The sequence below is a fragment of the Hibiscus syriacus genome, unplaced genomic scaffold, assembly GCF_006381635.1.
Source record: "Hibiscus syriacus cultivar Baekdansim isolate YM2019G1 unplaced genomic scaffold, ASM638163v2 tig00111000_pilon, whole genome shotgun sequence".
Taxonomy (NCBI): Eukaryota; Viridiplantae; Streptophyta; class Magnoliopsida; order Malvales; family Malvaceae; genus Hibiscus; species Hibiscus syriacus.
In genome coordinates, this window is record NW_024062947.1 from 210,314 (window position 1) to 227,869 (window position 17,556).

At 33.0% G+C, this 17,556-nt stretch overlaps 2 protein-coding genes and 1 pseudogene across 2 annotated transcripts; 1 reads left to right on the forward strand and 2 right to left on the reverse strand.

Moving 5' to 3' along the window:
* Window positions 1–357: 357 nt before the first annotated feature.
* On the reverse strand, window positions 358–3,452 carry LOC120149326 (glutamate-1-semialdehyde 2,1-aminomutase 2, chloroplastic-like). The gene is made up of 3 exons (XM_039162148.1): window positions 3,223–3,452; window positions 2,382–2,555; window positions 358–1,636 (listed from the first exon to the last, which is right to left on the reverse strand). Exons 1-3 carry the CDS (start codon window positions 3,400–3,402, stop codon window positions 569–571), a joined length of 1,422 nt encoding a protein of 473 aa, XP_039018079.1. The 5' UTR covers window positions 3,403–3,452; the 3' UTR covers window positions 358–568.
* A 2,300-nt stretch (window positions 3,453–5,752) lies between these two features.
* LOC120149281 lies at window positions 5,753–10,759 on the reverse strand (annotated as a pseudogene).
* A 4,374-nt stretch (window positions 10,760–15,133) lies between these two features.
* On the forward strand, window positions 15,134–16,146 carry LOC120149319 (60S ribosomal protein L7a-2-like; the record flags this gene model as incomplete). Its single annotated transcript, XM_039162144.1, has 5 exons — window positions 15,134–15,143; window positions 15,341–15,510; window positions 15,617–15,745; window positions 15,833–15,925; window positions 15,993–16,146. Coding segments are annotated over 5 exons (534 nt in total), but the record flags the coding sequence as incomplete, so codon positions are not given.
* Between the last annotated feature and the right edge of the window lie 1,410 nt (window positions 16,147–17,556).

The window sequence follows — 17,556 nt, forward strand, 5'->3', positions numbered from 1 at the left end:
ATATGATGTTGTTTTGTTGAGTATCTAATTATTAAAAGTTATATAATGATCACTTGACTATTCATATGTTCCAAACTCGTCTTTTTTTATTAAAAATTTGAGAGTAGTCTGATCTAGACTTTAACATATTGATTAGAATATGATAAAAGTTGATCTCATAATCTATAAGACTATCATATCTCAGTCATTATGTTAAAATTCAACTCAGACTGCCATCAATTTTTTAACGAAATGACGAGTTTAGAACATATGAATAGTTGGGTGATCATTTTGTAATTTTAATAGTTAAGGGACTCAACAAAGTAACACCCTATATTCGGAGAGCTATTTGATAAATTTTAGTAGTCGGGAGACTCGACAAAACAATACCCTACCTGAAATATATGATAATTTGAAAATTTTAGGGAGGTCAAAGCTGAGGATGTAAACAAGCTCTAACAGCAAAGATACAAAGGTTTATTAGTAACAAATACAGATTCTCAGAAGAAATGACAACAGCCAAAGAACCATTCCCCAGAAAATGGCAAATCATGCAACAGGAAAAGAAGAACAAGAGGCCAAAGTACCCTTAAATCCTGCTAAGAACTTTCTCGGCAGCTGCAATCGTCTTTTCGATGTCTTCCGACGAATGTGCCAAGCTCGTAAATCCGGCCTCGAACTGTGAAGGTGCTAAGTACACACCTTCTTCAATCATTCCCCTATGAAACCTGGCGAACTTTGCAGTATCACTCTTCTTTGCATCGTCAAAGTTGTGAACAGGTCCTTCTGTGAAGAAAAACCCGAACATCCCGCAGATATGCCCTCCACAGATCGCGTGTCCCGTCTTCTTTCCGGTATCCAAAATGCCTCGAACAAGTTCTCCGGTGATCTTATCCAAGTATTCGTACGTTCCCGGCTCTATCAACCGCTTAAGTGTATGTATCCCGGCTGTCATTGCCAATGGATTCCCACTCAAGGTACCAGCCTGGTACATAGGCCCTGCAGGTGCCACCATTTCCATAATGTCCCTTCTTCCTCCATATGCACCAACAGGCAGACCACCACCAATTATCTTCCCTAGGGTTGTTAAATCCGGTGTTATGCCGAAATACTCCTGTGCCCCGCCGTAGGACAAGCGAAACCCGGTCATCACTTCGTCGAATATGAGGAGGGTGCCGTTTTCCTTGGTCAAGCGACGTATGGCTTCAAGGAAGTCGGGTTTAGGTGGAATGAATCCGGAGTTGCCAACAACGGGTTCGAGAATAATGGCTGCAAGTTCGCCTTTGTTGTGGTTAAAGAGATTTTCGACGGCGGATATGTCGTTGTAAGGGGCAGTTAGAGTTTCAAAAGTGGCTGCTTTCGGAACACCAGGAGAGTCGGGCAGTCCTAGGGTAGCGACTCCACTACCTGCCTTGACAAGAAATGGATCAGCATGGCCATGGTAACAACCCTCGAATTTGATGAGCTTTTCTCGGCCGGTAAACGCACGCGCGAGCCGCAGCACGCCCATGCATGCTTCTGTACCCGAGTTTACGAACCGTACCATTTCGATGCTAGGCACGGCAGAGATCACCATCTCGGCCAAAACGTTCTCGAGAAGACAAGGAGCGCCAAAGCTGGTTCCTTTCTTCATTGTTTCAGACAGAGCAGCAAGCACCTGCAGATATTTGCAAACCATGAAGAATTATTATATGTGCTCTCCATTACCAACCTAACAACTCTTGGTTAACATAATTAAGACCATAAACGAGATGAGACAAATCGCGAGCTACTCGAGATCGATTCAGTCAACATTCAAATTGAATGAATTTGACTCGAGCTCCAACTAGACTCGAATTCTTATCGAGACAAAGCGAGCCACTTTATACCCGACTCGAAAAGCTTGCGAGCAATATAAAAAAATAATATATTAATTTTAGATTTTCTAAATTAAATTGCTAATAACATTAACATTTATACGTTGTTCTTTTTTATAAAAATTGCAATATAAGGCTTTCATGTACTTTAAGATCAAGCTTAAGGTCAAGTTTGAGCTTCAATCGAGCTAAGTCCGAGAATATTTCGAGTTCAAATTTTTTCAAACTCAATTAGAGCTTCAATTTTCTATTTCGAGTCGAGCTTGAAAATTTTAAGCTCGTGAACTTTCTAGTCGAGTCGTGCTTCGATTTTTCATTGCAAGTACAAGTCAAACTAGACAATTTAAAGCTTGTGAGTTCTCGAGTCGAATCGAGTTCAATTTGACACTTTTCAAATCAAGTCGAACCCAACTATATTTAAATTCAACTCGACTCGTTTCAAACCCTAAACATAATATAATGCATCATCATGGACATTGCATCCCACATAACAAGAAGTTAAGGTCAAAATGCATATGAAGTTATGGGATTTGTCAAAGACTTAACCTGATCATCTGCATGACCGATGATTGCAGGTCCCCAGGAGCCAACGTAGTCGATATAATGGTTACCGTCAATGTCCCACATGTGAGAACCCTTCACTGAATCAATCACAATTGGTTGTCCACCAACAGATTTAAAGGCACGTACAGGTGAATTTACACCTCCTGGCATCAGACTCTGACCCAAAAAAATAGCCCTTAAACGAGTCAGTGCACAAATACACTTCACAAAAGCATTTACCCAGTGTAGGATATGAAAGAGGAAAGGAACAAGCTATCCATAACTGATCGGGTAGTTCTGTTGTGCGGTGGCTTAACCTAAAGTTAATTTACGACGAATTTTAACTTAAAATGTTCCCTTTTTAATCTAAAAAGTGTATGATTGGTTATAGTTTCGATTACAACCGATAATGTTACATTACGGTGGGTTTCAACTTAAAATATTTCTGTCTACTCGAGAAAGTTACACAACTAGTAATAAACTTTAAACCCTAAATCCTAAACCCTAAACCCTAAACTGAGAATGTTTTAACGTTAAGATTTTAGATTACAACCCAAATAATTATACAATTTACCAAATTTGTTACGGAATAGTCCTACAATTTATGTTATTTGTTACTGATAACATAACATTTTCAATTTTAACCTAAAATATTACTATATTACTCTAAAAAATTATGCTCATTTCATCCATGACTAATCAGAAATCAAACATGCTAAACTTCATATGAATTCAGCCAGCCCCAAACAAACCCAGATTGAGAATCAATCGAATGGCTTGAATTTAAACAAAATTCGGCTTCACTTGGCAAAGATTAAAACTATGCAGAAGAAGACAGAATTACCTTGGCAGCGTTGAAAGCTTCTTCAGATTTCTGAAGGGTGAAATTCTTCTTATCTTCAACGGAAACAGTCATCTTGACGCGAAAACCAGAGGATTGTGAAGTAGGATGAAGAGGCTTAGAAAGGTTGGAAGAACAAGATAGGCCTAACCCAACTCCGATTCCGCTCATTGAGGCCGCCATTTTTTCTCTTTGTTTTCGTCAGTGATCTTCTTTCAGGCAGTATAAAGAAGATAAGAAAATGGTGAAATCGTAAGAAGGATCAGCCAATAGCAAACCAAGGAACCGAATTGGGCGGACCAATTATCAAAATATGTGGGCCGACGAACCCTGTAAATGGACATCGGCCCATTACAACATTTTTTTCCTTTTCTTCATTAAACGGACATGAATCACATGATAAGATCGTTCACTCATTTCTCATTGCGGAGCCGCAGCGTGATGAGGATGGGCACGTGTCTATCTTAAAATTCGAATTTTTTTTGATTAATTATTTATTTTATTGATGGTGTCTACCCTAAAAATTTTTCGTACCCACCTTAAAATCTGAATTTTCTTCGATTAGTTATTTATTTTACGAAATGTGACCATCATGAAATTTTATTTGTACTCAACACATTTAAAAAAAATTATGTTGTTAACGTATGTGTGCCCACCCTAAAAAATATTTATGGATCCGCCACTGATTCACCTTACGTGATTGGATCTGCTTGGTGTGAGGTTAGACCTTCGGGTTCGTCCATCTTGCATGGAGTACTCCATATTGATGTTGGGTGTGGTTCTCAACAAAATCCGGCTGCATGTTCTACTCCTGTACCAGAAAACCCTACTCCTACGGTTTAAGTGTTGGCTTACAATAAAAAAAGTGAATGTACCTTATGTATTTTTTCATTTTATATAAATGCATCCATTTCATATTAATTCTAAGTTATTAAGAAATATTTATATTATTATTTTTTAAAGAAAAATATACCTTAAAAGAAGGATAAACAACACGTACGTGGTAACATTTTAAGTATTTTGACTTATTCGTTTCGGATGTGTGCATTACACTTGAACGTACACGATATTTATCTTTATTTCAAGTAAAAATGCTAAGCAATCATCATTAAAGCTATATAAAACTACACGAGGTGTCAAACATAAAAAGTTTACTTATTCATACTTTCTATTAGATCTGTTTCAAAATTCCAATAAAATATTGAAGTCTCAAAGACGTACAACTCTAACGCTTACTCCGGGTGTGAGTCCGCTTTTTTTTATAATTTATTAAACTATTTTGAAGATTAACTTTGAAAAAAATGAAATACATAATTTTGAGCCTTGATGTTAGACTTTTGTTTACTTTACATGTGCAAGGCTATAAAACAAAATATGGTTTGAGTATGTTAAAATTTGTAAACTAAACTATTCATTTTTTAATTAAATATCAAACAATTAATTCCAATTTTTAATATTATTTTAAAAAAATAGGTCTCGTTTGAATACATTATCTAATTTTGAAAAAAAATATTTTTACAAAATTGGCTTTTGTTTGTCAACTTTTTAACTTCTAATGAAATTGGTTATATTTTGCTCTTTGTCTCTTCATTTAATTTCATAAATTAATATTTAAGTTTTTGGACATCTTATAAGTATTATTTGTTTATGAAAGTCATATCTGAAATGTCTTATCATAAAATAAGTAAAAAAAAAAGTGTCATAAAACATCGTTGCCTTCAAAATGGATAATTATCAAGAATATATTTATTATGGAAAAGGTTACACAATGTTGTAACTTGTAAGTTTATGTACTTTTAGTACATTTTAAATTTACTCATCCTAATTTTGCTTTTATGAAATTAGGTAATTGTTCAAATTGGAATATGTAGTTAGACGTTTTAAACTCTACTTCACTATACCTAGAGTAATGTCAATTCCATATAATTAAATTATAACATTTTAATTTGACACAATCACTATGTCGATTGAAAATTTTAAATCAAACACTTGTAGGAAGTAATTTTCACTTTCATTTATAGATGATTAAGTTTCAAAGCCTTTAGTAGTACGAGAAATACTTCAAAACTAAAAATTAATTATATGAACAAACAATTTTTATCAAGAAAATATTGTTTTTTAGGAGCTAAACATTATACATGTTTACGGTTATATTGGATCATGTCCCGTTCTTTAAGTAATATTGATAAAATACTTTAGTTTAATTTACATGATTCAAGTTTGTAAACAAACTAACCAAAAATTAGTGTAAGTTCTTCGCTATTAAGATGTTCTAAGTCAACTATAAGTTTCTACAAAAACCAAAAATTGTTGGTAACAACTAAAAAATTATAAAAAAGAATTAACGAAATGCTCACAAACCTATTGAATCAAATTAAGCTCTATTCAACTCGTTGAGATCTCAAATCGAGCTATAATTCGAGTTAAATCAATCCAAATCGAACATCAACCAAGCACCTAACAATGGAACCAATTTTAAATTGTTTTTAGTATTGAGAAATGCTCATAAAACTCTTATCAAAATGTAATCTTTGAAACCTCAGCCTGATAAAATAACAAGATGTTCGCTATGAGAAACTAGGCAAATCTCAACTACAACCATACATACTACTACAATTAAGTTACTACAGGAGTTACAATCCCACCATCTAAAATCACTAGGCCAATTCTAGTATTCTATCACAAATGAAAATCAAACCCCATGGGGGATCAGATAATTACCTATGACCGTGCACATGTCACAAGTTACATATGGTGAAACTAGTCATCTCCATCACCATCTTTATCGGCACCACCGCTTGTATCGGCATTCTCCTCACTTTCTTCCCCTTCCTCATCCTCATCCTCATCAGACATGTTATTTATCACTTCCGTAATAATGTCCTTCACCTCGGCTTTCCGGTGCATCAAATCCCGCCCAAAGTGAGTACCTGAGATCATCCAAATCTTATAATTATTCAAGTATAAAAATCAATATTGTAATTTAAATACTTTAACAACGTCCCGTGAAACATACCAAGTTGTCGAAGGATATCAGATAACGTTGCCTGCATCATAAGCACACAATTTTAGCACTGAAAATCTGAATCTAATCATTCATTTCACATCCAAATTGAACAGATAAAATAATTAAAAATAATACTTACAGTGTTGAAGTCCACTTTTTTTAGAATATTGACCACAACATCATGAGTCTCTTCCCTGGTAGGCTCAGGTTTAGGTTTCTTGCCACTTTTTCCTTTACCTGTTGCAACCGTATAACACAAAGGCGTTGAATAAAAGAACAGCAAGCCACTTCAAATATATCTCTTCTTTTAATATTATGCAAACATAAAACATCAATATTTAGCAAAACCTACCTTGCGACTTAGCAGAAACCTTTTCTGATGACTTGTTTGTTTTCTTTTTGCCAGCAGCATTGTCTTTGGTGGAACTACCCTTAGAGCTTTCCTTTTCAACCTTTGGTTTCTTTGACGCACAACCCTTCGATTTAGAACCAGAATTTCCACCATCACTGACATCCTGCTTTGAAGTTGATCCTGAGGACTTTTTGCCAGATTTTGCAGGGGTAGCCTTCTTTCCGGATGTGGATTTATCCTTGCTTTTAGACTCGGGACTCTCTGTTGCTGTCTTTTTTGAAGTACTTTTTTCACTTGACTTTTTGGGCTCTTCTTCCTCCTCTGATTTAGTCTCTTCGTCACCATTCTCTTCTTTAGGAGCAGTGTCAGCATCATCTTCATGAGAATCATCTCTAGAGACAGGGGATTCAACTTTATCATCATCTTCATCTTCCTCAGCTTTGGATGAACGCTTACGCTTTTCCCCACCTTGGGGCGCTCTTAGTCGCTTCTGTGGAACAAATTTTGAAACAAAATAACAAGCATCAAGCTTTCTCAGCCCCAATAAATTCCAGAAATTAAAAATAGCGCAGAGACAAGAAAACAGAAAATGAGGGGGAAATATCATTCTTAAGCAGTGATCCCCAGCTAGATTCATGTAGGACATTCTTAATCTGGTAGAAATTTACTAGCTATCTTTTTCCTCTCTTCCTTTTTTTCTTTTCGAAAAACCAAAGTTTGTACGGGTTTTGTTTGCTAGACAACATCTATGGACATAGCTGCATAGGCAACAATGTTTTAACCCACCAAACAAAAGGTAAAAAAACCAAGCATTCTTGCCTATGGTACTTACAAGCACCAACTCATCTGCAAGTGGAACATCATAGCAAACCATACCAGGTGAAATGCACACAATGAACCTTAGCAAGTACGATAATGAAAATTATCACAAGATTCGGGAAAACAAAATAATTACAGAGAAACGGATATAAACCATAAACAAACACAGTTTTTCCCATAAACACATAGGAACCACAATTCATTGAAGACCATTCATGACTTAGCAAGCGAAGAAACATAATTTATTCTGAATCTACAAAAAGTCATGGGAAAATACTCCAACCTTTAATCAAACCACCAAGAGTATCTATAACCCAAATAAATGAACTACAGAACCAATATGTAACGAGAACAAAACCTCAAATATTTTGACAAACTTCAATGAACAATCTCCCCATGACTGGACAAAAAACAAGTTAACACCTATATTAACAATAAAAATCCAAGAACAGACAATAAAGACACAGCAGCCAGTAAAGTTTCATAAAACAAACTAAATAGAAATGTTAGATCAAGTCTTGAGAGCACCAACTTTTGATCAACCAAGATCAATTACCAGCCCTTGCAAAAACAAGACAACATAACAACAATTCTTAAACTTCATTCTTATCAGCAAAAAAAAACAAAATCAAAATTTATCACACCACATTGATCAAAGCAATTTTAAACTCAGCACTGGAGCAGGTAAAATGATACACAATGAAAGATATTTTAAAAAGAAATAAGACAGAATTAATAAAATATAAAGTACAAAACAGAACGGGGATACATGCAGGAACAAGCACTACCAGATAATCATAGAAGGATTTAATAGATAACAACAAGATATACATAAAAAGGAGCAAAATCAAACAAGACAAACCTTAGCTGATGTATCCAAAGCCTCCCCATAACCAATGCTTTTGCTTGGTGTAGCTTTACGCTTTTTACCCTTATGAAACAAGGATAAAGAATCCCATTCAGATCCAAATTGACAATTAATCATGCCAAATACTTCATAACATGCAAAAGAATTTCAAATAGCATTGCACCTGTTCCTTGTCAGCAAGAAGAATGTCTGTAGTAGCATGGGGGGATTCTAGAAATTCCAATAATTTAGCAGAGACTTCCTCCTTCAAAAGAGAAAAGACTTACACTCAAATAAATAAGCAGATCCATTACATAAATAATGGTACATTTTATATATTTCTTACTGACCTTTCTTACAGTAGCCTTTGCAATTGGAATATTCAGCAAATCACAGAAATCAACCAATTTTTCTTTAACACATTTTCAATTTTTTCCCTTATTTTTGCTTTTTGCTTTTCCCGCTGAAAAAAATAAAAAACAACGGGCATTAAGAGATTTTCGCTTGATGAATAACAGCTCATTCCCAAGGTCAAGCATGGGCAATGTATCTTCAATTAAATCTATTTTGACTAATGAAATGCAACGAGAGACCCATGCATCCAGACAACGGGAAAAAAGAAAGAAACCAGCTTTTACAAGATAAATAAAATACCTCATTCTCAACCCAAACATAGCCAGAAAATTGGCCAATGTTTCTCTTCAAACTGTAAGGCTGTAGATGGAAAAATATGATTAGTATCGAAGAAAGGATAATGGAACAACAAGAAAATATAACTTCATCACCTTTACTTTCTTTCCAAAGAGTATCACATGAAGCATCTGCAGATTGTCATCAGCTTTTCTCTTAGACAGTTTGAAAGCCACTGAAACAATGTACAAAACTATAAAATAAATAGGCCAGACTCTGCACTGCAGTAACAGAAATGTTTAATAACCGTAAAAAATTGTCATTTCGAAGAATAATGCATCAAAAGAGCATCGATAGAATCTCTCTATCATCCAAGAGAATAATGTGTCAATTATTAAATGAAAACTGCAAGAGGCTAGCAGTAACATGCTAATCTTGACAGCAGTTAAATACATCTCATCCACAAATTTCCAAGCAATTCAAGTACCTATAAAATTCCTACCAACCATGACAATCCACAATGAAACTACGGGAATGAACTCCTGAGTCCTGACAACAGGTATTGAAGAGGCTATCAGGCTAACATGGTTTCCCAAAAGTCGAAAATAAATAATTGCAAAGATTATCATCAAAAAACAAATAGGTTATCATAGCAGTTCAAAAGTGTTCATATTTATCTGATTATACAAAATTTTAAGTTTTAGATATTGACCAAGGATTCCTCCGATTTTAAGAATTTATCATAGCATTTATTCAAACTCAACAACTGCACATGGAAACCATTTAACCTCGTTTTATGGCTTTGAATGTCATTACTCACATCTATATTGACAGGTTTCATGGAGACTGATTGTTCTGCTTCCTAAAATATAAAACTCAAATGCATAACAACCAACCAAGTCTCAGTTAGTTTGCATCGGCAAAAACTAAAATGCACTTTAGTTATTGTTAAGTACCAAATTAACTAAGTTCTAAGTTGTAGTCTGTATATAACCTAGACCAGATGACATAAAAATAACCCAAAATCGATAGATTGAAGCTCAATCAGATCTCTCGAAATTCAAATAAAATATTTAACAATTAGAGTAGATGCATACCATTCGGAATATCTTTAAGCTGTGTACCGCGACCCTGAGAGCAAGACAGATGATTGGAGTGAAAATGAGGAAAATGGAGTGAAAAGGGAAACCGAATTCTTAACGAGAACGATACCTTTTCAATTAAAAAAGGTTTGGCCGAGGAAGACCTGGCAACGGAAGGAGCTGAGTACCTTTTCACGACTTTTCTTTCCCTTGTAGGCCTATCACTACTCGGCGTCACAGGCTCTTTCTTCTCAGCCGAATCTCGACCGGGCTTCCTTGAGCTTCCCTTTCGACCACTACCTTTAGCACTTTTAGTTCCTTCATCTTCACTCTCTTCTTCATCTTCCACTCCCTCCACCTCTTTCAGTTCCTCTTCCTTTCCTTCCTCTTCTTCCACTTCCTTCTCCTTCTCTTCATTCCCTTCCTCTTTCCCTTTCTCGCCAACTTCCATTTTTTCCTCAGTTTGCCGAGAATCCCCTTTTTCGAAAACCTCCTTACATTCCCCACCGTTTACCTTCTCTCTCTCCTCTTCCTCTTCACCTTTAACCGGAGTAGCCTCCTCTTCCTCCGTTTTCTTCTCGTCTAGGGTTTCCCTCGCCATAGAAACCACCAACCGAGCAGTTTCCCCAAAACCCTAAAATCGAAATGAAAACCCTAACAGATCAAGAGAAAATTAGTATAAATGGTGAGTGATGAAGTGCGGAGCAGTGGACATGAAAGAGGAAAATCAAAGTGATAGGCGTAAAATTGGCGCGATGGAGATGAGAATAAGAGGAACGAGCGGGCAACCAAAAATAACTTTCTTGAGAGAGCGGCATTTCTTAAACCCTAAACCCGTTTTCATAAATAAACCTTTAAAATTTAAATTATCAATTTTTATTTGTTTTAATATTTAATATTTTAATTTTTTTCAAAATCATATTTAATATTTTATTTTTATTTTGTTTTAATATCTCAACATTAAAAACTTAATATTATAGGTAAATTATATCATTCATCGCTCAACTATATTCTCACTCGTATTTTGGTCATTGAAGTTTATTCTTTTAAATTTAATTATTTAACTTTCAAATTACTTCTAATTTAATCACTCTAACTTTCAAATTTAATTTTTTATTTTAATTATATATTAATAAAAATAAAAATAAAAAATATCATCTCACAAAATATTATTAATAAAATAAATTAGAGTGATTAAAACATGAGCAATTTGAAATATGAGTAGTTAAATTGAATAATTTTAAACTTTAATGACCAAAATAAGAGTGAGAATGTAGTTAAGGGAGCAATGATGTACTTTACTCATAGAAATGTCATGTGCAAAAGTTTCGTTAAATTTTTAATAAAACAAAAATTAAACGTTACATATGATTTTGAAAAAAATTAAAAGTTTAAGTACTAAAACGGATAAAATCGATTTAATTACATATGATTTAGATATTAAATACATAGTTTACCCATACAATATCAAACTAAATGATAAACTACACGGGTGATCGCCTAACTATTGTCTTTTTTTTACTTTGAAAATTGATGCTTCGATTTAATCAACCAGACCATCTAACTATTTAAATACTTCAATTAAGCCATTGTACGTTAACTTTAATGGATGAGGTGATGTGACAGTTAAAAACCTTGGTATAATTGCATATTTGATCCTTAATATTTATATATTCTATCAATTTGATCATAATTTAATTTAGCTAAAATAATATTTAATTTTCAATTAGATTGTGACACACATCAATACCTGGTTAGAAGATATTTTCGTAATTATTTATTTATTTAATCTAATTTATTTTTTCCAATCAAATATTGACATGTGTCGCCACCTTATTAAGTGAGAAAATGAAAGGCTAGAACAATGCAACCAAAAGTGAAATACAAAGTCTTGAACCACTGAGTTAACCAAGTAATTTGGTTTCAAACAACAACATATTTTAGATATCTTATTTCGGTTAGAGAAAAAAAGAATTGAAAATGCAAATTGGGATCAAAACAAGGATGAAATTACTTTAACCATTAAATCCAATAATATATTAGAATATAATTTACAACATTTTTATATTTTAGTTTTTAATGGGAAAATAATTCTTAATTTTAATTTATTAACTATAATTTACAATATTTTTTTATATTTTAATGTTTATTAATGAAATAATTTTGAATTGTATTTATTAATTATAATTTAATATTTATATAATATTAGAAATTACTTATCCAAATATATATATAATATTAGAAATTATTTCTTCCATTAACTATAATTTAATATTATATATAATTATTAAATTATAATTAATAAATAAAATTAAGATTTACAAAAATATTGCAAATTATAATTAATGAAAACAGATTAAGAACTATTTCTTTCGTTAACAAAAATTAAAAATATGTAAAAAATTGTAAATTATAGTTAATAAATATAAAAATATTTTTTCCATTAACAATAATATAAATATATAAAACTATTGTAAAATATAGTTAATAAAAAAATTAAGAATTATTTATTCCATTAAAAATTAAAATATATAAAAAAATATTCTAAATTATATTCAAATATGTGATTGGATTTCATGGTCAAAGTTATTCCATCCTTGTTTTGAATCCCTAATTTGCATTTACAATCTTTTTTTTTTCTATCTTTAACCGGATTAAGATATCTAAAATATGTTGTAATTTGAAACCAAATGACTTGTTTAGCTTAGCGGTTCAAAGTGATTGCATTTCACCTTATTGAATGAAGTTGTAACCCCTAGACCTGACCTGGATGTTACGATCGAATCTAGACAGTCACATATTAATTTCAGGAAATCCTTTTTCAGATTTAAAATAGATATAACGGTAAGATTCAAACGGTAAACGTATATACATATACAGACATCGGGGATCCATATAAAAACATATTCAGAAAATAATATTGGTACTCCAAATACATAAGAACAGTAATAAAAACGCGTGTCACCAAAATATAACAGAGATGAGTATGTAGAAATATACAACAATACAAAATTGAGAATAGTCGATCCTCTTGACGCCATGTCGGCTACCATACTGTCGGATAGTATCTGAAAATTTAAAAATTAAAGAGTAAACTAAAAAAAACATTGTACTCCTTACGGTGTATAAAACATTCGGAAAGTATATGAAAAATTAAAAATTAAAGAGTGAGATAAAAAACTCAGTGTGCTCCATGCGGTGTATAAAACATTTAGATAAATACTTTGGTAAAAATTTATTTATAAAACATGATTTTAAAACATGAACACTACCCTCATCCGAACACCAGAACGTGTAGGCTCCCCTAAATCATACATCAACATGTACACCCGATAAGGACCTTATATTGATAGTATAAGGACATGTGGTAAGGACTTATTCTATGCACAAAACAGAGGAACATACGATAAGGTCTTACAAGTCAGAGACTAGGCATGAGATACTTCATCCAATAATACCCACTAATGATAATAACTATGCATGAATTTGAATGAAAATACTGGTTTAAGTCTTTAAAACATTAAAATATTATATTTTTCAAAATCAGATACATAAATATAGTAACCATAGGTCATGCTAGAAACGAGAAATCAGATATCAAAATTCAATGCATACAGTAAAATAGATACCATGCAGTCAAAATATTTAAAATCGTCATGAACACATTTGTATCGATATAAGAAGTCTAGTACGGTATCCTAATATCGGGTCTACCTATTACGGTCTGCGGTAGTGTCAGATTCTACGAGTCAGAAGAACGATATCAAAATCCTAGTAAATTAAATAATAAAATTTAATTAAATAATTTACATAAACATACGAGTAATGCTCGAAGAACTCGGACCGTATAGATCTACTGGATAGGAAGAGTCAGACCTAGCCAACCCTCGGTAAGGGGAATCATGAGTGTCTTCATAAAAATATAATCACATATCAATTATAGATTAAATACCCAAGTAATCATGTAGAAATGCTAAAAATACTAAGCATTTTCAGATTAATGGGTTATTTTGGGGCCTTCAAACCATAATTTGGAGAAATGGACTGTAAAATCGGACTTAGAACATCGAAAAACATCAAAATGAATGTTTTCAGAAAAAGTTAACGGCTGTCAAAGTCAACACCGATAAACGGTAAATGCAGTAAACGATCAACGACAATCAACAGTCAACAATCCATTTCAATTGGACTGATTTAGTCCAATTCAATTAGGTAGGTCTAGACCGATTCAGTTTGGTCGATTTGGGGAATCAAGAGTTGGAGCGGACGGGTTGGGTTCTTCCCACGCACAACGATGGCACGTGAGGGCACATGTGAGTTCACATTGGGCCGAAAAAAATTATAAAAATATTTTGAAGCGTTTTAAGGCACTTACCTAACTCGGTTCACAACGCTGAATGGTGGAGAGTTCGTTTACACTACATCGAAAACTTGATGTTGTTCACCCCTTCATACGTGGGTGGCTACGACAACAAAAACATCACCGATGAATTCGAGACAATGTAATGATTCAATGGTATAGGAAGTGTCAAAAATAGAGCTATGAACGACCACAAAACGTCGTTTAAAATTTTCCAGAGAAAAGTTTTTAAAATAGGAAGCCAGAGATAAAGATATAAGCTTTCCTTATATGGAAAGTTTCAGAATTTTTGGGTTTTAAACCCAACCATTAAGGAAATGGTAAAATCATGCCATTGGTCATTCAACTTTTTAAACTATGTGATTTAGACCTAAATTTAATTAAAAATTCATTTTGGTCCCTTAATTTAACCGATATTTTAATTTAATCCCTTAAATAAAATCAAGAAAATGTTAGCCACGGAATTGGGGTGCAACAGAAGTTCAATTCCTGTTTGGTGCATTATTTAGACCTTTCATTTTCTCACTTAATAAGGTGTGTCGTCATCTTATTGGAGGAAATATAAATTAGATTAAATAAATAAATAAATATGAAAATATCCTCCAACCATATACTAACACGTACAATATAGTTGAAAATTAAGTTTTGTTTTAATTAAATTAAATTCAGACCAAATTGATATAATGTATAAATATTGAGGACCAAATATGCACTTATACCAAATCTTTTAACTATCACGTCACGTCATCTGTTAAAAGTTAACGGACAACGGCTTGATTGAAGCATTTAAATAGTTAGGAGATCTGATTGATTAAATCGAAACATCGGTAGTCAAAGTGAAAAAGGACAATAGTTAAATGGTCACCCTTGTAGTTTACCCTAAACAAAAAATGATTGGCTAAGAAGTAATATAAAACGATGTGAAGCAATGCAACGCCATTACAAATGTAGCCAGAGGACAAGAAACCAAATGTCGCCAAATGAAGTAATATAAAACCTTGTGTCATCTTGTGTCCTGTTACAGCAACAAATCTGTTAAAGTTACTCCTCAAGTACAAGCCAGAGGACAAGTTGGCCAAGAAGGAACGTCTCCTGAAAAAGGCCCAGGCCGAGGCTGAAGGCAAAGCACCCGAGTCTAAGAAACCAATTGTGGTGAAATATGGTCTTAACCATGTTACATACCTTATCGAGCAGGTTGCCCTTTAATTTCTTAGTATCATCAGTGTAGCAAGTGTAGTACTGTACTTTTATCATTTTGAAGCACTTAAAAATAATAATTCTTCTGTAATATACTCTGCAGAATAAGGCACAATTGGTTGTTATTGCCCATGATGTTGATCCCATAGAGTTGGCAGTGTGGCTCCCGGCTTTGTGCAGGAAAATGGAGGTCCCTTACTGCATAGTTAAGGGAAAAGCACGTTTGGGATCGGTAAACTCCTACGATATTTCCTTAATTTTCTGCCAATTTACGGAGCTAATGACAAGGTCACTTATTTGTGTTGGTGTACTACTGCAGATTGTCCACAAGAAAACTGCGTCTGGCTTGTGCTTGACCACGGTCAAGAACGAGGATAAGATGGAATTCAGCAAAATCCTCGAGGCAATCAAGGTAAGAATATGCCTGCAATATATTCGAAGTTAGACGTCGTTTTATCCACTTGTGCTGTACATTGCAGACCAACTTCAACGACAAGAACGATGAGAATAGAAAGAAGTGGGGAGGCGGAATCATGGGCTCCAAGTCACAAGCCCGAACCAAAGCAAAGGAGAGGCTTCTTGCGAAGGAAGCTGCGCAGAGGATGACTTAAAGAGAGGAACAACACACCTTTAGTCGTGATGTGTGTCTTGATTAAGCAGTCTCGTGTAGCAAGTTGCAATCAATTTTCGACTTGACCTACTCTTTTCCCTTATCGACATTGATATCTATTTTTGGGGTTTGTCGCGACGACTTTTTTCAAAGTGGCGAAAATCGGAATAATTTAGAAAATCGAATTTTAGAAAATATTTGAAATGTTTGGAGTTGTCATCAACTTTTGAGATTAGGTAGGTTGAAAACCCAGGATAATCTTTTTAAATAAAAAAATTAAAAATACTTGATTTGGTATGCGATTTAGATATTTTGAGTTCGGGAGTCAATTACGTTTGGGGAATGATTTAAAAATTAAGAAATTTGAATATTTATTTAGTTAATGATCTTTTTATTCCTTAAATTATTTTAAAATTTGAGAGAGACACAATATTTGTTATTTCCAACTAAAGGAGAAACTAACCCTCTAATCGGAATTATTTCTTATATTTTAATCGAAATAATGAAATATTGTCATCCTTAAAAATTAATAATTATCAATTATTAAACCCTAAAGAAAAAAATATTTAAAGGTGACAAATTAGCCAAATTGTTATTGAAAAGGATAAGGACTTTCCTCGATTTAAAGAACGAAGGCCGAGCTTTTGACGTTAATTAAACAACTTGTCCTTAGCAATTTAAATGTAGGATCAAATCTCTACCTTTTCGTTTAAAATTAATGAACCTATTTAATTTTTGTGGTGACCACTTTTAATAACATTTATTTATTCGAAAAATTGAACAATTATATCTAGTTATTTTAGTAACACCCCTTTTAATATTTAGGAATAAAAGAATATTCCTTTTAATTAATTATGAATTTTTGCGTTTGTGTTTCTAATTAATTTTATTAAAGAAATTAATCCTAAAAATACATTACTAAACTTATTTATTTTTAAGGAAACTAAACTAAGATTTTAATTAATAACTAAAGCACCCAAAATCTAAGGATTAATTAAAAAACCTAAGGACTAATTAATATTAATGATCATATTAAAAGATTGAAAAGAAACTAAAGGTTTTATTTTATAATTAAACAAGTGGCCATTTTAAAAGATTCACGAATTAATAATTAAACACATTTAATAAATGAATTAAAACAATTGGAAAGAAACTAATGACTAAATTGAACTCAATTAAAATCCGGAGTACAAATTACAAACATGCAATGACTAAAATAAAATAAATGGAAAGTCACATCCCAAAGAAAACATGCATATTGTTGGCTATTTTAATGAAGCAAATAGCCCAAAAAATTTACATTATAAAACTCAAAAAATTAGAGAATCCTTCATTTTTGTCACTTCAAAAAAATCTTCTCATCCAAATTATCTCTAGCCTTCAACCGAAAATCCCAACAAAATCAACCAAATTCTTCATTTGTTCTTCATGTT